Raw genomic sequence first — 23,956 nt, forward strand, 5'->3', positions numbered from 1 at the left:
AGGGTTCCAGAGATCAGCAATTAAAATAACGACTGTTCAGGCATCTGCCTAATTGAAAGATTAGCCTCCTCTTTACCTCAGCAACAGAGACCAGGCTACCTCCTCATGGCAGCTTTGCAGGGACATGGGACATTCAGTCCATCTGTTGTTCTAAACTAGATGCTTAGCTGAAGGATGACTGCCTCTCAACTGAGTGAGGGCTGACGCCAAAGTAGACCAAGAAGTGGATGATTGCATTCATTTTCTTGCAATAAAGAAAGGAGAAAGGCAAAAAGCCTTATTCCTGGTGTTGAGTGAACCTCGGATGCTATTTTGATAACTACCACCGTAAGAAAGACTGAGAGCTAAGCAGAGGCAGGCAGCTCGTGTTCAGAGGTCACTTTGCCTCCTTTTATACCTGATACTTTTACTTTTTCAATGTAGTGTCAGTGACTTGGACGGTATCTTTTTGGCAGTAGCAAATAATTTAAAAAATTAAATATTCAAAGTCATTCCTTTGCCTGTCTTTCTTACTGTATGGCTTGACTAATCTAGTCTTTGGAACTTAATTTAACCCTTCTTCAAGATTAATGCTGGAGCAAATTTTATAAGCTAAGGAGAAAGTTACGAAGAAAAAGGCTGAGAAATGGCTGGATGATTAAGTCACTAAGTCCTGAAATCTTGATGTGTCATTATGGTAAAACATTAAATATGTGATTTTTTTGTTTGAATTCTTACGTTGCTTAATGGAAGCTGTTACCTTTAATTGTCACCTTAGGTGAAGCTTCTCAGGAGAGTCACTAACTGTGCAAGTACTGCTGATAAAAGATGTGAGGGTTAGTCTCAACATGAAGCAGGAAATGTTTTTTATGAAGCAAAATTGTGCATGAGACTTCAAACATTTCTTGGAGAAAGCAGATCTTTGTCCATATGGACACCATTACTTATAAAGAAAAATGCATAAGGTAATTAGGGAAGGAAAATGCTGAGCAAGGCTTTTAAATGGCTAATTCAAAATTTATTGAATGCCTGCTCTATTCTAAGATTTGTGCTAGGCACAATTTTAACAAAATGATTTTACAATAATCCCTCATCCCTGTGCCCCATGTTCCTTAAACCGCCGTGTCAGTTCCCAGCCTCTCGTCAACCCGCTGCAGTGTGATGTTAGTCCCCACCATTGGACCGAATCATTCTCCCCAAAATGTATCAATGACTGCCTTGTTGCCACATCAGAAGCACACGCACGTAATCAGCCCTTAACAGTGCTCAGCCTCTGAGCAGCGTTTAACACCACTGTCTGTGAAATCCTCTCCTCCCTTGGTTTTCCACTCATCTCTCCAGACCTTTCTTCTTAGTCTTCTCTGGAAAGACTTTCTGCACTCTCGAAGAAGTCATCTTTGGCAATCCTTCTCTTCCACGCCATGGTGTTCTTCCGGAGAGGCCCTGTGTAGTGCACTTATATCCTGTGATGATTCCCAAAGTTTTATCTTCAGTTCTGTCCTCTGTTCTGAGCTCTAGATTTGTGTATACAGGGCAGGGAAAAAGTAGATTTACAGTTGGGAGTACGCAAAACACAGAGTTCATTCTTGCATTATTATTATAAGTATTGTATTATATTCCATACAAACAACTCTAAACCTACTTTTGATCCACCCTGTGTTTCCAATAACCTCCTGGACTTACCAAAGTCAGGATACACAAAACTAAACTCATCAGCTTCCCCCAACCTTCTACTCCAAACCGTCTTCCTCATACTAAACCTGGAAGTCATCCTTATCTCCTTCCCCACGCCCCAGTTACATAGCACCAAGTCATATTTTTTTGGCCTGAAATTTTTACTTTTTTCCATCTTCACTGCATAGGTGTGTCTGCCTCTGGTCCTGTTCCCTCAGAACCGTCCTCTAGTACTATTAGAATAAGCTTACCAAATCTAATTATCTCTTTCTCTATTTTATAACCTCTCCATACTCCCACCAAGTTTTCCTGCTTTTTGGCAAGGCACACAAGGCTCAAGTGTCCTCTTTCTAATCTTAATCTTCTCACTTAATCACCACCATCCCCAAACACACCCTCAGATAAACAGTCAAACCCCTTGGAACCTCTTCTGTTTCCCTTAATGGAAGATATTCATTCATATATTTCCTTTCTTTAGCCCTCCTTCGGTCCATCTGTCTCCCTGCCTGCCTGCCTGCCTGTCTATCTAGCTGTTGTCTCTTTTTCCCCCAGCAGTCCTGATTTTGCCTGTTTTAGCTCAGACTCCACCTTTCCCTATTTCCCTCTCAATCCAGTTTAGCTGCCCCAGTTACCTGCACTGTGTGGGTATCTCTACCAGAATAATATATTGCAGTTATTCATTTACTTACCTTCTCTTCCTCTAGACTTTGAGCTTTTTGTGGGTGTGTCTTATCATCTTTATATTCTCAGCACCCTAATAATAAATGTTTGATGAAAGAATGAAGGGACCAAAGAAGGAAGAAATGAAGTATAAACTCTTTCCTTCTTACCATCTAGGTTCTTTTGTCATTCAAATTCTAGAAGTAGTATTAACCACACCACTTCAGGTTATTGTTTAAATGAATAGGATAAATTTTATTAGAATAATTATATTTCAAAGAATAGAAGGAACACTTAGGGTCAAGAAATTTAAAATAAAGGGCAAGAAATCTATTCTTGATGATTCTTACAGTTGCTATTCGAGAAATCAGAAGTCATAGAAATGATCTCTCTTTGAGAAGTTTGCTTTTTGTGGAAAGTCAGAGGTATTTCTTATAATGAGGAAAATAAGTGATCAAGGTGGTGTCTGTGCCCAACTCTCTTCCTTGCTTTGGTGTGGCTCATTTCAGGGTCTCAGATCGTCCCCTGAGGCTGCTCTCCTTGGCATTTCCTCACATTTCACATCTACCCAGCTGCTACTTTTAGAATCTACTTCTTTATGTTTAATGAAAGTTCCACCTGCAAAGAACTGTTCTTTCACATTTTTGGAACATTCCTACAGAGTGGCTAGCTAAAACTACAAATCTGCGTAATGACATAAGGTATTAAACAATGGATCTTTCTTTCTAAAAGAAGGATGGCTGGTCATTCTTCTGGGGACAGTTAACTAATGCTGCAGAAAACCAAGACATGGGAGTAAAGGACAGTCAACACCTGTTCTAAATCGGACTGATGAAGGAAGGTCAAATCACCAAGTAAAACCTTCTAACTCAGTTTTTCTGAAAGTATGATTTCTGTACCTGTGGGGGACTGGTAGTTCAGCAAATGAATATTGATTCCTCCAGGGTACCCAGCATGGCAGTAAGAACTAAAAGAGAGAAATCGAGAGGGAGGTATGAAGGTGTAGAGAGGATCCGGGAAAAGGAAAGTAAGATGCATCATCAAGTGCTAGGCTGTGTGGTACATACTATTGTACATAGCAATTCAGAGAACAGAAGACCAGTGTGGTAAGGAGATGAAGCAGAGAGACTGGGTCTCTAGGCAGATCACCAGGCAAGTTTGTGACACAGAGCATAAAAGATGTCATATTAACTTTCTTCCACATCTTCTTAATTACTGCCTTCTTTAAAGTCTCTTGCAGCTATTTTCATTTTTAATAGCCCAGGTCAAAGCTTCATTGCTTCTGCTAAGACTCTTGTAGTGCCCTCAATACTGTCTCTAGAAACATGTGTCTACTCCAAAGTCATCTTTCCAAAGCAGTGCTTTTACCACACTTTTTAAAGTGTAATCTTGATTGTATTTTTTCCCCATTACCCTTTAGTCCCCCGATACTCCCCACATAATAACCTAAAATTTGCTAGGGGAATTTGCATTTCCTCAGTGTCTGTGACCACACGCAGATTTCCATTGTCACTTAGTGTCTGTTGGCCTTGGAGGCGGAGCCTTCTTCTAGTACCTGGGAACTGGCCTGCAGCAGGGCCGTGCTGCCAACTGACAGGAACGCTGATCACCAAAGGATGGCACACATGAAAAAATACCAGTTGTTATTTATTGATAAACATTAGCTTGTATTCTAACCAAGAGTGTTTTACACTGCTCCCCTTACATTTTTCATATACATTGACATCATTTTAACATATAAACTAATAATGTGTTGAAAAGACTCAGTTCTGGAGAGTATGCTCAGGGGATAATGAGGTCCAGTAACAACTAATCTTCCTCATCTGCCGGCCCCTGACCCCATTTCCAAGCCGCATTTCTGCAGGCTTCAGGAAGTGCTTGATGAGTGAGTGGGAGGGGAAGAAGGAAGGAGGGAGGGAAGGAAGGAAGGAGGAGAAAAGAGAAAAAGAAGGGGATAAAGGAGAGGAGTGTTCAGAGAACAGAGAAAGGAATAGCTCTCGCTGGGGATAGTGATACAAGAACGATTTCACAAAAGTAAGGATATTTGCATTGAGTCTTGAAGAATAGACAGGAATTAAGTAGAATGATGGACTTTCTAGAAAAATCCGAGAGTGGTTTGTGAAGACACATGCAGGGTTTAGAAAAGGATCAAAAGTTTTGTGTGATTAGAGGATGGAGCGGTCTATCAGAGGAGGGGAAAGAGAGGCAACTGAGGAAGGGTGGATTTGGGGCCAGAGTGGGGTCAGAACATGGCCGTGTTTTAGGCGTGGGCATCACAGATATTCACAAAACAGAAAATCGATGCCCTGATGTAGCAGACCTTCCATTGAGGAAGTCTGTTCATTATGGGAACTGTCTTTAATAATAAAGTCTAATGGCATCGGACTGGCTAGGAGTGAATGCAAAACTTCTTTGTGAATCATGTTCAGGAAAATAAAGGATTTGAGTAATGGAATTATTTTGGAAAATTCAAACTCTTCTGAGTTATTTATGACTTATGAAGTGGATTAATGGCTGGATCTTTTTTTTAAAAAAAGCTGCATTAAACAGAAGGGTATTCTTCTCTGCTGCGAGTGATCTTTCATCAATAAAAACACCTGTACTGGTAGATGCTAAAGACTTAAAACTGCCATTGAAGTTGAGACTGGTAGAGTTTTGATTTCTCTGTAAAGACACAGCATGTAAATTATTCCCATCTCTTTTAAAAGTGTGTTTATATTTTTTAAAAATGACTCAAATTCTGATCTTAATGGTAACAGCCTGCATTTTTTTACCAATTAAATTGACTCCTGAGGCACAACATTTTAAAATATGAGATCATTATATAATTCTCGGTGTGGATGCCAGAACTGTTTTTGCTGCCTCATTTTTAATACTCTTACACTCATGAGGTAACACTTCTATGTTTGAACATGTGTTTCAGAAGCAATGAGTATTAGTTTTCAGTCATGAGACTCATTTACACCCTCACCTGTGCCACATCCTCCCAGGCACAAACACCGTTCACAACACAGCCCACGCACATGTTAGAACACATGTGCTTGTATTGTGGGTTAGCCTGATCTAAAAGAGAATTTATTCACTGTGCTTCCTAGCAGGTGCTGGAAAGCACCCTCCCAGGTCGTCTTTGGAGTTTATTACCTGGAATGAAACAGGCTAACTAACCCTCTTTGAAGCCAAAGCGGGGTCCTACCTTTAAGACAAGTCTTTAGCCACAATTCTAAGATGTTAGAGTCCTGAGTAGTTGCTTATGAGGCAATGCTTAAGGAAGCCAAGCCACTTTGATACAGACTGCGTAATCTAGTCACCCTCTAGGCAGAAATAAAAGGGAAGAAAACAATGTAGTTCTGTGAGGCACTTGGGAGTTACCGGCTTTTATTTTACAAGTAGCCATTTTAATTGTCCTCTATAAATATCCTTTCTGTGTAAAAAGACACAGAAAGATTTCATCACCACTATAAATACTTGCAATTCGTTAAGGACAAATGTATGCTACTAGCTAGACATAAATTCAGTGTCATTACAATAGTAAACAAATGGTAACAGAATGTGTATAAAATTGTTTTTCTAGGAAAAAGCATATTCATAATTACATTGAATCATTACCTTTCCTGGTAGATTTTGTCACACAGGTATGACTTATTTTAACAAAATTAACTCAGTTTTCCTGGCTTTTACCGTTTATATACTGTTACTTTCATTAAATGAGAACACTTTTAGAATACTTTTTTAAAAACCCATTTTCAGGTGAAGTACATTCAGAGCAGCTTTGAGAAAAATCTAATGCTTTTTGAGGGAAAGTGTCTCCTCTGCAGGTCTGACGTTACCAGGGTAGCAATAATTTTTCATTCCTGTGACCAGATTTCTTTTAAATTTCACCTGAAGTCTTACTGTGCCTTTAAAGTGATTTTTTAAGATGTAATTATCATACTACACATATTTATCTTAAACAGAGTTCAGTTTCTTTGGTATATGAGGTCTGTCCAGAAGGTATCCAGCCATGTACTATGAAAAATAGAGACATTTATTAAAGAAGATACAAGGTAGAAGAAACATAGTGTATAGGACAATGATGCCTCAGTCCCCTTCAAAGCAGGCATCTTGGGACTTCACACAGTTCTCCCAATTGCCATCAGCTGCTCCATCGTATTTTTCTGAATCTCATCAAAGTTCTGAAATCTCTTCCCTTTCAAAGGCGATTGTAGTTTTGGGAAAAGCCAGAAGTCGCAGGGCACTAAATCTGGGCTGTAGGGAGGCTGAGTCACCTGGGTGATTTAATGTTTCGCTGAAAGCTCTGCACAAGATGTGATGCACGACTGGGTGCCTAGTCATGACGAAGCTGCCAATCACCAGTTGCCCATAGCTGTAGCCTTCTAAATCATCCAAGTAGTTTCCATAGAGAAATGTTCAAGCTTAATGTGAAACTTGATGCAGACTTGTTGTCTACTCATTCAGTCATTTTGAATGTGACAGCCACACAGTACACATGCTCACTCAGCAGCATTTACTGCCCCCACTGACTAGCACAAGTGAAGTCATCATTGTTCACACATGTGCATCCCAGTCCACTCTCCTTGGCTGCCAGGTTACATCCATGTCACGCAAACCATTTTCCTTATGTTAACAATGGCTGGCCTTTTTCTGGGCAGACCTTGTATATTATGATTCTGCTCAATTCAGTAATGGTTCTGCTCAATTCAGTAATGACCAGACCTGGAGTATTTCTGCCACTAGCTTCCTATACTTTCTGATCTCAGGTACCGATTTTTCTTTTGGATGAAGAAGAACCAAGACTCTGATGTTCCAGGCACTTTCCAATATCAGCTACGTCATTTCTGAAGGATCAGGGTGATAGGTAGGAGAGAGCAGGTCTGGAATTCCGCTGAATCTGTGACTGTTTGTCTAGGAATGCCGACATGGAGATGACTCTGGAGCGGGCAGTGAGTATGCTTGATGCTGACCACACACCGCCTGCCAGGATTTCTGTGGCGGCCACCTTCATACAGCATGAGTGCTTCCAGAAGTCTGAAGCACGGAAAAGGGTGAGTATCATCTCAGGTCCGTTGCAAAACCAGCACTTCCCTGTCTATTATGGCAACCCTGCAAACCGAAACCAATAATTTACTTACATTTTTAAACAGTTGTCATTGAGTTATATGTTGATTTTACGTTGATGCCCAACAGAGTCATGCCGGTCATGGCGAGAGTTTTTAATTTAAAAGAAAATAATACACATTATGAAAAAAATTCTTTCAGCTCATAAACTTAAAGTCATGACACAAACCTTTCCCTTCTTTGCCTGTCTCCCCAGCCTCCCCCTTTAAAACTATTGCCAGAAGCAATTGTCAGCAGTCTATACTTACAGATTTTTCTGAGAGAGGGTTAGGGAGGTGGAGTGTGCATTGTAGTATATTAAAAATAAACAAAGTGTCCCATTTTTGTTTTCATTAAATAATTTCATTTATTACACATATCAATGGTTCAATGGACAATTCTGTACATGTATCTTTGGGCACTTCCACAAGTCTTCCTAATGGCCAGAGCCCTAAAATAGGTCAATAGGTCATTTTATTATATGTTTGTTTTCAAAAGTAATATATCTTTTGGGGAGGGGGTCATAGTTCAAAAGTGTATGCTGTGAAAAGCGAGTTTCTCTCCTACTCCAAACCCCAGCCTGTGCCCCATTTTCCTTTCTCTGTCTCACTCTTCCATTCTCTCCCCTTCCTTCCTCCTTCTCATTCTCTTTCTCCTTCCCTTCTTGTCTTTCTCTCATCATTTTTGGGGGTATATTTCCAGAGATACTCTATGCATGTAGAAACGAACTGTTGGATGGGTTGGTTGAGTATCGTTTTTTGGTTTGACAAAATCACAAATGGTAGCGGATTATTTACAGTACTCCGTACTTTGCTTTCATTTAATATTTTGGAAATCTTCAGTATATATTAGCCCTCCTTTATTTTTTAAAACTGCTGCATAGATTTATGTTGTATAAATGGACCAGTGTTGTTTGTTCATTCTTTACATATCTTTATTAAGATGCCCTGTGACAAAGTTTCGACATGTGTTGGCGCTGTGAGAAAATCATCGCGACCGAGACAATGAGCATCTCCATTATCCCCGCAGTTGCCTTGTGCCCCTTCGTAACCCGTAAATCCCATCCTTCCCCAACCCACGTTTAGACCCTAGGCACCCAATGATCGGTTTTTCTGTTACTATAGATAATATCAAATTTTCTAGAAATTCTCTCTAAAAATCAATTTTTAAAAAAGCGTGTATGTGTGGGCATGCACGCACAGTTTTTCAGACACCATTTGTTGAAAGACTTTCCTTTTGGTATTGAATTGTTTTTGTGCCTTTGTTGAAAAGGAACTGATCAGTGTATGAATCTATTTTTGGACTCTGTGTTCTGTTCCATTGATTTGTTTGTCTCTATTTATGCAAAACCACAGTATTGATTACTCTGGTTTTATATTAATTCTTGAAATTAGGAAATGTGAGTCCTCTTTGTTCTTTTTTTTTTCACGTTATTTTGGCCTTTCTATGTCATTTGCAGTTTGAATTTTAGAATCAGCCTGTCAATGTCTGTATGTATAAAACCTCTGGGGTTTTTTTTTGAAATTACATTGAATCTATAGATCAATATGGAGAATTGACATGTGAACAATATTGAGTCTACTGACTCCTGAACAGTGTATATTTCACTATTTATTTAGATTTCTAATTTCAGCATTGTTTTGTAGTTTTTACTCTGGGGGTCTTCAGTGCTTTTTGTCAGATTTATCCCTAAGGATGTCATATTTCTAAATACTTTTGCAAATGGTCAGGGTTTTTGTTTTCATTTCAATTTTTGATTGTTCAATGCTAGTGTATAGAAATACAGTTTAATCAACACCGTTGATCTTGTATCCTGCCATACCACTGAATTCACTTCTTAGCTCTAGTATCATATTTGTAGATTCATCAGACTTTCTACATAGAAAACCATAGAAATTTATCAGATTTCCATCCATGAATAAAGACAGTTTTGTCTCTTCCTTTACAATCTGAATGACTTACATTTTTCTCTTTTTGTACTGGCTAGAACCAGCACATTGTTAAAGAGAAATGAGAGTGGACATGTTTTTTGAAACATTCGGCCTTTCAGTATTAACTCTTGTGCTTCCTTGGGTTTGTTTAGATTTTGGAGATATTTACTCTAGAGAATATTTGTGGACTGTATGTTGTTGTTGTTGTTGTTTTTTCTGACAAAGGGTTTTATTACTATACAGTTACACTAGTTAAAAAGGTACAGCCATGCTTTTCCGCCTACTCTCTGCCCTTGCCCCAGCGCTGCTGAGGCAGTACCTGCACAGCTCTAAGCTCCTCTGTCAGCACCTTTGTCCTCCCCTTCCAGCCACCATCATGGGCATCTGCTGGGACCTCTTCAGATATGATGAGATGTCCTCGGATATCTTCAAGATCCTGGAGATGCAGACGAGCCATGCCTGGAGGTGGAGGAGAAGGTGGTCAGTAGGACAGAGGCTAATATGGGTGGCTCGATTATTGGTGGAAATGCCTCTGCTGAAGGCCCTGAGGGCAGGGTGCTGGAAAGCCTCACAAAAGAAGCCTACAGGAAGTATATCAAAGATTACATGAAATCAATCAAAGGGAAACTTCAAGAATAGAGGCCAGAAAGAGGAAAGCCTTTTGTGACAGGGGCTTTCGAACAAATCAAGCACATCCTTGCTAATTTCAAAATCTACCAGATCTTTAGTGGTGAAAACATGCACCCAGATGGTAGGGTTGCTCTGCTGGACTACTGTTGAGAACGGTGCAACCCCACATATGATTCTCTTTAAGGATCAGCTGCGAGGTCAAACCACAACCTAGGTATGTCCTGACTGGGATTGAACCTGCAACCTTTTGGTGCGTGGGACAGTGCTCCAACCAACTGAACCACCCGCCAGGCCTGGCTGCTGCTTTTCAACCACACACCAGAACGAATGGGACTGATGTTATCTTGAGCTCTTCATTTATTTTGACCTTGATTTATTTGGAATGGAGGCATTGTTTCTAAGGAAAAACATACCATGTAGGTTATCTAAAAATAAAATTCATTTAAATTTAAAAAAAAGATCCAGCCATATCACTAAGCTGAAATCATTAAATATTTCTAAGGCCATTTCTTTAAAACAGAGAATGGAAAAATCAACTCAATCAGGAAATGTTATAAACAGATACTCCCCTTGGATCTTGCTCAGTTCTGAGAGATTCTTTTTTTCATTCTGCTTTAATAACAAACTCAAAAAAACCCTTTTTGCTTTCAAGATGACAGTGTAATTTACGTATAGTGTGTGCCCTTTTTAGTGTACAGTTCTGTCAGTTTAGACAAACATATACTCATGTAACCACCACCACAATCAAGATAAAAAACTGTTCCATTACCCCCTAGAGTCCTTTATGCCCCTTTGTAGTCAGATCCTTCCCCCATCTCCAGCCCCTGACATGAACTTTTGCCTGTCACTAGGTTTTACTCATTCCAAAATGTCAGATAAATGGAGTCATGTAATGCGTTGCCCTTTGAGTCTGTCTTCCTACACTTAGCATACATATTTGAGTTTCACTCATGTTGCGTGTGTAAGTCCACTCTTCATTTTTTTTTCATGAGTAGGTTTCCATTGTATGGCTGGATGCACCACAGTTTGTTTATCCTGTCACCAGCTGAAGGACATGTGTTTCCAGCTTATGATAACTATGAACTAAGCCTCTGTAAACATTCATAAGTAGGTATTGGTGTGAATAAAAGTTTTCATGGGTAAATACCTAGGAATGCAATTTCTGGGTCATAAAATAGGTAAATGTTTAACTTTATAAAAAACTGCCAGTTTTCCGAGGATTTCTAGTCATGATGGAGGTGTAGGTAGACATCCTTTGCCTCCTCACGCAATCACAGAGAGAATTACAACTATACCTTAAAACAAATAACAGCCAGAACTGTCAGAAAATCAAGCTGTATGGAAGTCTGAAACCAAGGATTTAAAGAAGCTACATGCATCCAGATGGGTGGGAGGGGCAAAGTCATGGAGATGGGCTGAGTGGCACAGAGACCCACAGAAAGGCAGTGGCAATGAAATGGGTGGTCCACGCCAACTTGTGGTGGATAAAAATTGGGACAATACCTTGGGAGCCAGTGATCCCAGGCCAGACTGCACAGCCCAGGGTTCTAGTGCTGGGAAGTTAGATCCCCAAAACCACTGGCTGTAAGAACCAGAGGGGGATGGGGCAGAAGAAACTGCCATATTTTCAGGAGAGCCCATTTAGAGTCTGCACAGACTTAGAACATATGCAAACCCACCCACTCTGGGATTCACCACCAGGGCAACAGCTGGAAGGGCACCAGTCGCATATGGGAAGTGGGTGAAGTGCCTGGAACTGGGCCAAGTGCCGGGCAAACTTCCAAAAGTCAGGCAGCAGCACTGTGCCTTCTCCAAGCCCTCCCCCCACAGAGAGCCACAAAGAGATAAAGCATATTGCCCTGCCCTAGTGATTACCTAAGGCTCCACCCCACACAAATTACAGGTGCCTTTCCAGAAACAGGAATTCAAAACAATTCTACCTCATACACAGAAGCAAATAGAGGAGGGGCTGCCAAATTGACAAGACAAAGAAATATGGCCCAATATGAAAGAACAGAACAAAACCCCAGAAAAAAGAACAAAATGGAGATAACCAACTTACCAGATGTGGAGTTTAATACATTGGTGATCAGAATGCTCAAAGAACTCATTGAGTACAGCAAAAACATAAGGGAAGAATTGAAGGTTATACTAACTGAAATGAAAATCTACAGGGAAACAATATTGGAGGGGCTGAAGCAAGGATTCAAATCAGCAATTTTGGACATAAGGAAGAAATAAGCATACAACCAGAACGGCAAGAAGGAAAAAGAATTTTTTTTAAAAAAACCAAAAACCAAAACAAAACAAAAAAAAAAACGAGGGTAGTATAAGGAGCCTCTGGGACATTTCCAAATGTACAGACATCCAAATAATAGGAGTACCAGAAGGAGAAGAAGAGAAACAAGAAATTGAAGACTTACTTGAAAAAATAATGAAAGAAAACTTCCCTAATTTGGCCAAGGAAATAGACATACAAGTCCAGGAAGCACAGAGAGTCCCAAACAAGTTGGACCCAAAGAGGACCACACCAAGACATATCATAATTAAAATGCCAAAGGTTAAAGATAAAGAGGGAATCTTAAAAGCAGCAAGAGCAGAGAGTTACTACAAAGGAGTGCCCAAAAGACTATAAAGACTATCAGCTAATTTCTCAAAAGAAACCTTGCAGGCAAGAAGGGAATGGCAAGGAGTATTGAAAATTATGAAAAGCAAGGACCTACAACCTAGATTACTCTATCCAGCAAAGCTATCATTGAGGATGGAAGGTTAGATAAAGTGCTTCCCAGACAAGGTAAAGCTAAAGGAATTCATCATCACCAAGCCATTATTACATGAAATGTTAAAGGGACTTATTTAAGAAAAAGATCAAAACTATGGACATTAAAAGGGCAATAAATTCACACTACCAAAAACTGAATCTAAAAAAACAAACAAAGGGAAAAACCAGAACAGGAACAGAATCATAGGTATGGAGATCATTTTGAGGGTTATCAGCTGGGAGGGTGGAGGGAGAGAAAGGGGGAAAAGGTCCAAAGATTAAGGAGCATAATTGGTAGGTACAAAGTAGACAGGGGGAGGTTAAGAATAGTATAAGAAATGGAGAAGTCAAAGAACTTATATGCACAACCTGTGGGCATGAACTAAGGGGGAAGATTGCTGGAGGGAAGGGGGATAGCAGGCAGAGGAGGGAAAAGGAGGAAAAAATTGGTACAACTGTAATAGCATAATCAATAAAATACATATATATATTTTTAACACTGCCCATTTTCTAAAATGGCTGTACCATTTTACGCTCCCACTAGCCACATTTGATTTTGAACAGGTCTTACAGAACACAGTGTGAAAAGGATGGATTCTCATTTTCTACGCAGCAAAAACCACCAAGTTCTTCACTTACTCCATGTCTTCCTTTTGGCCATTGAAGAACCTGCCTTCTTCCTAGCCACATGCCACTGTTCTTTCATGTGTGTTCCTGGGCATAGTCAAACTCAGGCCCCTGGCCCCTCACCATGCCTGGTGCTTCCCTACATACACGTTTGTGTTTATGCTATTTGCCACCTGGGATGTTCGTCTTTTGCTAGTTAAATCTTATGTAAACTCCACTATTGTAATCTTTTCATTCTTAAGGACTCTCTTCTCTCCAAGAAAGACAGTTCAATGAACGGTATTGACAGAGGAGGCCAAGGTTTTGTTGTTTTTGTTTGAAGAAAGGGAAAAGTTTTTAACATCATTTTTTTTTGGTTTTTTTAAATTGAGATCTAATTGACATGTAATGTTTTATTAGTTTCAGATATACAGCATAATAATGATAAATGTATATACTGCAAAATGATCACCACAATAAGTTTAGCTATCATTCATCACCACGCAGAGTTATAAAGGTTTTTTGTAATGAGAACATATAGATATACTCTTACCAATTTTCAAATGTAAAATACAGTATTATTAACTATATTTTCCATACTCTACATTACATCCTCATGACTTACTTATTTTACAAAAGTTTGTACCTTTTGACCACCTTTACCCGTTTCAGCCACCACCCCTAAATGCCCACCTCTGGCAACGACTAATCTGTTTTCCATACCTATGATTTTGGGCTTGTTTGTTTGTTTGTTTGTTTGTTTAGATTCCACATATTAAGTGAGATCATATAGTATTTGTCTTTGTGACTTGTTGCACTTTGCATAGGCACTCAATATCCATTTATGTTGTCACCAATGGAAAGATTTTCTTCCCTTTTTATGGCTTAATGATCATATATGTTATATATAACATAAAATGTTACATGTTATATGTATTCAGTATACGACATTTTCTTTATCCATTCATCTATCAATGGACATGGATTGTTTCCAGAATTTTGTTAAGAAATTATACAGCTATATTTACAAAGGCTATTAACCTATGGTTTTCTTTTTTTATTATGTCTGTTTGATTTTTGAATTGAGGATGATCCTAGCCCAACAGAATAAATAGGGAAGTGTTCTCCCCTGTTTCGTTTTCTGAAAGAGTTGGACTATAATTATTTCAGACAAGAAATCTGTCATTCTTATTCTGCCTCTGTACATAATGTGTCTCTGCCCCCACCCACCCACCCCGCCCACCCAACTTGCTTTTAAAACTTTCTGTATATCACTGGTGGTGAGCAAATTGGTAACAATATGCCTCAGTATAGTTTTCTTTAGGTTTCTTAGTAAGTTCATTGAGCTTAAATTTGTGGCTTTCTACTTTTCATCACATTTGAAATTTGTAATGGAAATGGTTCAACCATCAGTTCTTCAAATATTTTTTGCCTCTTCTTTAGGAGCTCCATTTGCATACATATTAGGCTGTTTGAAGTTGTCCCACAGCTCATCCACGCTCTTTTTTTCCCCTTCCAGTTTTTTTCTGTTTCCTTTTGGATAATTTCAGTTGCTGTGCTTTAAATTTACTATTCTTCGGCAATGTTTAATATGCCATTAATCTTACTCAGTGTATTTTTTGTATTTCATAAATTATAGTTTTCATCTCTAGAAGTTAAATATGAGTCTTTTTTATACCTTCTGTGTCCCTCCCTAGGTTTCAATTGATTAGTCTTTCTTCTCATTATGAAACGTATTTTTCTTCTTTGCACGCCTGGAAATTTTTATATTGAATGCCAGGTATTATGAATTTTATCCTGTTGGATGCTGGATATTTTTATTTTTTTGCAAATATTCTTGAGCTTTGTTCTAGGATGCAGTTAAGTTACTTGAAAACAGTTTGATCCTTTCAAGACCTGCTTTGGACATTTGTTCGGTAGGAGCAGAACAGTGTTTATTCTTAAGGCAAGACACTTCTGAGAACTCCATCTAATGCACCATGAATCAGGAGGTTTTCTGACCAAATGAGAATAGGCAAGGGTTCATGGGCCAGTGTGAGCATGAGGAGCTGTTGTTTCTTTAAATCCTTCTAGGTGGGTATTCCCCTGGCCTCAGGCAGTTTTCTCACACGCAGGCACTAATTAATACTCTACTGAATACTGGAATGGGACCCTCTGCAGACCTCAGGAATTCTTTCTGTGCAGCTCGTCTCTCTGGCACCCTCCCCTGCAAGCACTCACTTCTTTGTTCTTAGGATCAGCACTCTGTCTCCTCAGCTCTGCCTGTTGAATTCCATTTATCTCCCTCTCTGAAGCTCCGTGCCCTGGGAACTCTCTCAAGGCAATGATCTGAGGCAGCAGTAAGGCTCACCCGGCTTGTTTTCTGTCTCTCAAGGGTCACTTTCCATCATTGCCCCATGTCCAGTTGTTTCAGGCAGTACGGCAATTCAGCCCTTTTTACTACTGAGTCATTTTTAATTTTGCTAATTAACTTCCTAACAATTCCTCCCTCAAATTGTGCAAATTTACATTCTTATCAACATCGTGAATACCGCAAGATATTTTTTTGTTTGTGTTAATCTGACAAGCAAAAAAAACCCAAATCTCTTTGTAGTAGAAATATTCCTGTTTTTTGCAATCAAGACTGATAGTTATCTTAATCAGTTACAGAGAAAATCTTCTTTAAAATTATGCATACCAACAGAGTTTGTAATGATCTTTCTTATATAAACTATGCCCTTTATTATCTGCTATTTTTAGTTTCTTTAAAGAAAGTGAAATAAAAACTTAATGGCACTAATTCATGTGAGTTCAAATCCTTCTAGATTCTTACATTTTTAAATTTTTATGTTTTTTAAGTTCTTCACCTTTACTAATCTTTTCAAAGCATTCAGATTAGTTTCCAGAGAGACAGAACTCTTTTTCATTTCATTTGTATTTAATTCATTTTTGTAAATAAATTGCATTATTACAATAATAATTACAGTTGACATAAATATATTGGGAAAGAAACTTAAGTTATTCTTGATAAACATGTATCTCAACTAGTATAAATAGGAGTACAAAGCCCAACATAGACTACCTACCAACTTTGATAGTACTCAGGATATCAGTAGATTTCACAGAAGAAAATGTGGTTCATCCTGCAGATCAGGTAATTCAAGCCACACAAAAGCACTTGTAGCTCTAGTTCACTCATGAGATTGCAGTCAGGAGTTTCGCTAGGGCTGCTTTTGTCTAAAGGCTCGAGTGAGGCTGGAGGATCATCTTCTGAGGGAGCCAGAAAGTTGGTGGTGGTAGTTTGCAGAATTGGGCTAAAAATTAGTCATTTTTATGGCTAACCCAGATAAATGTTTAAATCTTTTTTATTTCCAAGCTTTAAATACTGGGCATTATTAGTTTCATTTTATAATAATGGCATTACTTGGATTTTCTTTTGTTACCCAAGTTGGGCTAGATTTCTACTATCATTGAATTACTAATTCAATTACAAATGTTATTGCTTAAATGTAGAATTAAAGCTTGCCGTTTTAACTCAGAATCTGTGATAAAGCTAGGACAAAGGCTAGTTTTGAGAATAATGAAACATGAAAACTATATTGAAAACTAAAAACATTTGCTCAATAGAAAATCTAAGATTTGTGATGTTACAACCCAAAAACATTAACAAAATCCTGCTAATATTAAGCACGATGCTGTAGTTTTTAAATTATGTATAAAAGACAATTATTATTTGGACAGAAGGGTTAAAATTTTAAGTCATAACTTTTAAAACCAGTGACAGCTTTTCAGTTCTTATTTTATATGATTAGGACTCTTTGCTTTAATACTATCAATCCCTCCGTCCTTCTTAAAACTTTTTTTTTTTTTTTGGTCCATAGTCTCCCGGTTCTTTTTCCATTTCTCTGGCTTCTTCAGGTTTCCTCTGTGAAAAAATTGATGCTTACCTGTCCCTTAAGTATTCCTTGATGCCTTGCTGGGACTTTTCTTATTCTACACCACCTTTTGACCTGTCTCATCCACTTCTGTGGCCTCCATTAATGTGTGACCTAGATGCGGATGACTCACAGCATCTCCAGTGCATATCTCTTCCCTGGGTTCCAAACCACATGTCCATCTATTTCCGAGACTTCCCACTAAACTCAACATCAGCTTACCAAAGAATGAATACATCTTCTTTTGCTTTCCTTCTCCATTATCCAGGCCTCCTTCTGAACTTTTTCTTCCTCCTGGGTTGGGAGGTAGGACATGTGCTTTGAGCATTGATGTTCAGGAGTCACTCAGGGATGGATTTGAATCCCAGCACCCTAATTACCTGGATGACCTTGAGCAAGATATTTTGCCTCTCCAAGCCTCAGCTTTCCTACTGAAAAAGTAGAAGTCATAGTCCTTCTCTAAAGAGTTGGTGTGAAATTGCCGTCAGATAATGGTGCAATGCCTGTCCCGGAAAAATAACTCAGAGGTTATTTCCTCTGTAAGTGAGTGGTAGTTCACCCAGGGGTACAGCCCATTCCTGTCACCATCATCTCTGTTAATCCATCTGCCTCCTACTTAGTCCCCTTCCTCCATTCTTGTCCATTCCTAATCGATTCTCCTTACAGCTTCCAGGAGACCTTCCAATAGCTGCCCTGGGTGCCTGTGGGATAAAGAACAAATGCCTTAATTTAGTCCACAAGACCCTTCTTAAATGGGTTTTATGTTTATGCCTACTTCAGATCTCATCACAGAAGCTGCACCTGCCGTAACTGTTCTGTAAAATCTTATTATAAAACTAATACCAATTCATAAGAAATTTGAGAAATTAAGAAAGAAAAAAGAAAGAACATACCCATGGTCCCACCATTGTTACCATTTTGGTTTTGTTTTTCTGACTTTTTAATGCATATGCAGGGTGAGGCAAAAGTAATTTAAAGTTGTTTGTATGGAAAATATACAACACAAGAATTAAGTAATAATATAAAAGTAAACTCTGTGTTTCATGTACTTACAACTGTAAACCTACTTTTGTCCAACCCTGTGTGTACATAGCTGTAATCAGTTGAATATGTGGCTTTGTTTGTGGGGGTTCTTTGTGTTGATTTTTAAAAGTGTGCACAAGTATGTTTGCTGTTTAAAAATACACAAAATAGCGTGCCCCGTTCATAATTTAGACCCCCACCATGTCTCCCAGACCCCCTATTCTCATTCCCTTCTTTATGTCTGCGTTGATGAGTAGAAATGCATGCATTTTATTCAGCCTTTTTTCAGTACCATTATATCATAAGCATTTTCTCATAACAATAATAGTTTGTAGCATTTCAATAGTGGTGCATTAGTGGTGATGGTGGCAGCCACCACGGGCTGAGTAACCACTGCCCCCTAGCACACAATCGCTAATCTTGACACAGTGCCCCTCTGATGGGTGAGGGAACTGTGTGGCTAATAAAATATCTGTCAGTTCAGACATTGTTCTGCCTCTCCCATGGCCACCGCAACATGTGGATATGTGACAGTTAATCATTAACCAGTCTTCCCCATTGTTGGACATTCATGGTTTCTTATTTTTCATTATTATAAATAATGTAGTTACCGTTGTTACATTGTGTGTTACTAGTCTTGTGTCTGCATTTCGCATTGCTTCCTAACACAGATTTCTAGAACAGGGTATTTTTCCTTTCTGACATAAATTGCCACATTGCCTTCCTGAAGTTTTTACCAATGTATAGCAAGTGATTAATTCTACAGAGAGGGAAAAGGAGAGAAAGGGGGTGACATTTCACAGAGGAGGTGACATCCGAGCTGGCTCCTGCGGGAGGAGCAGGGCTCCGCCAGAAGAGAGGCAGAGGGGGCCCAGCCCGCCCAGCAGCCAAGCGAGTGAGAGCGAAGGCGCCGGTCGCGGGGAGCCCTGATCCCAGCAGAGGATGCCCGCTCCCTCTGCGGACCTGCCACCAGAAACCGGAGTTGGCAGGGAAGAGAATCAGAGTACAGTCAAAGGGAAAGTTAAAATTCTAGTATATGATTTTGCCCTGCCACATATTTAGAAACCACCTCAAATGAAAGCTCCTTTGAAGTTCTGAGACATTCATATGGATCTGTTTCTTTTTGCCTTTCCCCAAAGGGAGAACAAATCCCCTGGGGATGTAGTCTAATTGGGAAAGAGATGTAACCTCTCCGGTTCCAGCAGCGGCTGCCCTCAATTTAAAGGGGCAAGAGGAGCACATGAGACATTAGTGCTAGTGTATATAGGGTTCCTTACCAGTGTCCTTCTAGTTCTCTCCACTGAGGAAATGTCATCAGCTTCATGCATTTAGTATGGTTTGTATCCATTTGCTGGATAAAAAGGATAAAAGTAATTAAACTCTATTTTTAAATGTGGGGTAGGTGCCAGACGCTGGGGAGTCCAATTCTACGGTAAAGTAGAGCTGTAGTCGGATTTCAGCATTTATCTGAGTGTGGTGTGTCTGCAAGTGCTGAAAGCCAAGGGGAAGAGGCGGCGGGCTACGAGGACGGGTCACAGGACGGGTCAGAAGGCGGTCAGACAGAAGCCTGCCATCTGCACCCCCGGGGCAGGACAGTGGAGGCTTCCAGGTGCCACTTCTCACTAATGCCGCCGTCACAGCTGGAAATACAATATGGTCAGTAAGCCACTTCACATCAGACGTTGGAGACGGCAGCTTAAAATTACGTAATAAAATATTTCTAAAGCTGCCGAAGTACCTGCAGGACGAATGGCATTTTCTTTCTGCATCTGATGTTTATGCTGCTACGGCGAAGATTTAGTCTTCGCTGGTGTTTATGACATCTCTGGGGGCAATTTAACCACCTTAAAACCCAGCTATGAAAAAGAATTTGATGGAATTAGGGAAACATGTGAGTTCCAGGCTATTTTAAAATAAATTGTGCCTTTCTGCTTTTAAGGAAATGTAATCATGGGAATAGATGAAGCGATCAAATAGGTGATCTGTTGGACCAGACTGCATCGATAGCTCTGAAATGAAATCTTTACCATTAACATTATATATTAGAATGACTCTAGACATCGCCCATCAAAATTGCTGTGGCCCATCTTCTAGTTGTCTCCTGTTCTGCAAGTGTCCCCTGGGAAGGGAGCCAGTGAGTCGGAGGATTACCCCTCCTTACCCCCTGTAAAGCCTTAAGGGAATGAAAGAGTACTTTCCTCTTAAGGTTCTAGCAACCTATCAGTTTGATAATATATATAAAACTCTTGACACTGCACTGACACATTCTAATGATGGAAGTGGAGGAGTTGTTATTTTTGTTGTATTATTGTGGTTATTATTTAGATTACTTTACAAGCTTGACTTAATCCTAACAAGGGAAAATGTAAGACTGGAAGACTATGTCTTAAATCCCACTCTCTATATGAAAGAGAGGCCAGAGTTTGATGTTACATAGAAACTGAAAATGTGCTGCGGGGCCAGGTGTGCAGCCCTCCACCGAGTGCCAACTGCTGTGTAACTAGGGCGCCATTCACAGGTGAGGAACTTCACCTGAAAGGGAAACTCATGCCCATTCACAACTTATTTCCTAAAAATTTCTGCATTAAGATTGTGAAAATTACTGAGATCTTTACCAAAAGTTCTTACCAACTTAAATTTTAAATCAGGTGCTAAAGGAAGCCTGAGAAAGGAAGCTCTCAGTCTGCAACTTAACATTTCTCTGCAGCAAGCCAGTGCCCATCTCTTGATTTCTTGAAATATTTGCAGCCTAACACACAAAGTCACCTTGCTCAGAGTGCTGTTACTTGGCCTTTTCCCAAACAGCCATGGGTTTCAGAATCTAAACCATGTATTCTTCTTATTCCTACTTCTGCTCCTAGCGTATTCGTATAGGAGGAATGTTTTTAAAACAGTCCATTAAAAAGTATAAAGTTATGTTATTTAGTTAAATGAAAATGTTTGCATAATTTATATAAATCATTTTAAATACTTAAAGCAATTGATCGCAAAAATAGTTTACAGTTAGGGTTGGTTTTCTTTGCTACTACAGTTACTGTGGTAAATGAATTTTTATTGCTACCATTGATGAAGGTGATTCCTGTTCAGTTTATATTGACTGTGAAGTTCTGTCCTCGAAGACGCATGTAATGTGATGCTCTTCCCTAAAACTTACCCTACTCCTCAAGTTCCCAGTTCTCCTCATCTTTGTTATGCTCAAGGCTTTTATCACTTGACTCTTTCTGTCCACTTAGCTATCACTTATCCACCTTTTATCACTTGACTCTGTCCACTTAACTATCACTTATCTACCTTTTATCACTTAACTTTCCCATTCAATTTTTCATAGGTTTTTATTTTATCTTCCCTAATTTATTGTAAGCTCCTAGGTGAGAGACCCCTTATAGCAGGAGTATATTATACACTGTGAGTTTCAGGATGTGCCACACATAGTTGTCAATTGATGGAAGTTATATTCAACTGTATCGGTTCATTCATATCTCACTGAATGTCTTTAATGTCACATCAAAATTAATAAATATCTGAAACGTGTATCCATTTCTCCCCCAGGTCAATCAGCTCCATGGCATCCCCAAGCTTCTGCAGCTCCTAAAAGTTCAGAATGAAGATATTCAGAGAGCCGTGAGTGGGGCCTTGAGAAACTTGGTATTTGAAGACAATGACAACAAGTTGGAGGTAGCTGAACTCAACGGGGTACCTCGGCTGCTGCAGGTGCTGAAGCAAACCAGAGACTTGGAGACTAAAAAACAAATCACAGGTAGTGCTTACTGAGTATTAAAGGCCATACTTTGTAAAAAGGCCAGAGTAGCTGGGTATGTTTTTCAGTCCTGTACTTTATACTTCTGTTCAAATACTGATATGAACAAATAAATGTCTCCTTTCTACCCAATGGATTAAAAATATGGACTAAATAGATAGAATTAAAGCAACAGTTGTAGTAATCCTGGAAGCACAGAGGGAGGCCTAGTTCCGTTTCAATGAATGGTGAGTGTGATAGAGGAGAAAATGGTTGTTCATTGATGTGGGCCCCCCCCCGCCCCGCCCCCACGTCACCATCAGCCCTCTGCTCCAGCCGCCTGCCCACCGCAGGGTGCAGCAAGCACTACTGAGCGCAGTCATCAGTAGCACTGTCTTAAGGGACCTTTAAGGAGCTTCAGTGTCCCAGGTGATACACATACATTTTAAAATTTAAGTGTAACAAAAGCTTTGGGTTTTGAGGTATTTTTAGGTATTATTGGGTATCAAATCTCAATTTTACAGCTGAGGAAACTAAGACCCAAGGAAATTAATGCTTTTACAATATAAACTTTTTTTAATGGTAATAGTTGACAGTGTTCTTACTTATTTAAAAAGGAGGTACTTAACTAATACAGCTTTTAATTGACTATATTGTGCTGTGCCCTCCTCACTTTATTATGCAACCATTTTCTTTTTTTCTTTAAAAATTTTATATCCTCTCATTTGTATCTTGAAATACAACGATTTTTCTATCTTGGTATATTTTGATTTTATGAAACTATCTGAAGGCTTGTACCATGCTACCTTTCTGCCAGCGTGCTGTCATGTCCCATACAGTAGTTCCTTTCATATTTATGAGTTATATTAAAATAACTACAGAAACACAAAGGGATCTCACTCACTCATTCATTCAGCCAATATGTACAGGTCTGCCTGCAAGTGCCATGCAGTGAAAATCACAGTTGAGAGCTGTGGATTTTATTTTCCAGCTACTAAACCACAAACAATTATGTAATGGTTGGCATTAAAAAAAAAGAAAAACCTTACTTTTAGAACCTGACATTTTCTTCATTAAAATATAATGAGGCACCACAAGAGAGAATCAGAGTATGTTTTACAGTCAAAAAAGACTTTGTGAAGGAGATATTTGTCACTGTGGACCTTTAAAGGAGAATGAAAGTTATTCCCAGAAAAGTGAACATCGCTACAAGCAGAGCAAAGAAGCAGAAAGAAGCTACTGATCCTTTAGAGGAAGCTTGGGTAAGAGTGATTGGGTACTGTGATTGCTGGAAAGCTTGAGAGGATGTATGGGTGTGTGTCAAGGAAGTAATCCATCGAACCAGGCGTCCTGTTCTCTTCTTTTGTATGGGCAATAGGAAACAAGTGAGTGAACATTGTGTGGTATTGATGCCATAGAAACCATTCAGTCATCTTTAGAGCTGATAAATGGAGGTTAATTGTGTAAGTCCCAGGATTTCTAGTACAAGACAAACAGTCCTACTAGAGGGTGTTCATTACATGTTAATTGATTTGAGTTGATACTTGAATGTTGGATACAAATCCTTATAAATAACTTCCTTTAGCTCTATTAATAGAAAAGTTAAGTAAGTGCTTTCCTGGCCTTAAAAATAAATTGTTGACTTAAGTGGACATATTTATATCTTCGTTTAGAAACACAAAGTGAGTAACCATATATGTGAATCTCCTCTTGTCTATTTCATAAACATCTTTTTATGGAGCCCCTATTATGTGCTGGCCACTAAGCTTGGGCTTTTTATTTTTCATCTCTGTTCCTCCTGCTGGCTCTAATACGGCATTATTGATGATTTACGTATTGATCAATGTGAGGTTCAGGGGAAGGCAGTAAATTGTCCCAGGTTAAACAGCCAGGAAAGAACAAAGTCCAGATTTGAACCAGTTTCATCTGAGTGTTTTGCTCTGTCAAA

The 23,956-nt window shown here is 39.3% G+C and overlaps 1 protein-coding gene and 1 pseudogene across 2 annotated transcripts in view; both read left to right on the forward strand.

The window, feature by feature from the left end:
- The window catches only part of PKP2 (plakophilin 2), a 75,441-nt gene that overhangs the window by 16,148 nt on the left and 35,337 nt on the right, over positions 1-23,956 (forward strand). For both annotated transcript variants that reach the window (XM_054591258.1, XM_054591259.1), the window contains exons 4-5: positions 7,220-7,355; positions 21,822-22,029. In XM_054591258.1, coding sequence (XP_054447233.1) covers positions 7,220-7,355; positions 21,822-22,029 — 344 coding nt within the window. The remainder of the gene's footprint in view (positions 1-7,219; positions 7,356-21,821; positions 22,030-23,956) is intronic.
- On the forward strand, positions 9,715-10,182 carry LOC129085063 (translationally-controlled tumor protein-like; annotated as a pseudogene).

The sequence above is a fragment of the Pteronotus mesoamericanus genome, unplaced genomic scaffold, assembly GCF_021234165.1.
Source record: "Pteronotus mesoamericanus isolate MK-2021 breed Mesoamerican mustached bat unplaced genomic scaffold, CSHL_Meso_final scaffold_21, whole genome shotgun sequence".
NCBI classification, from domain to species: Eukaryota; Metazoa; Chordata; class Mammalia; order Chiroptera; family Mormoopidae; genus Pteronotus; species Pteronotus mesoamericanus.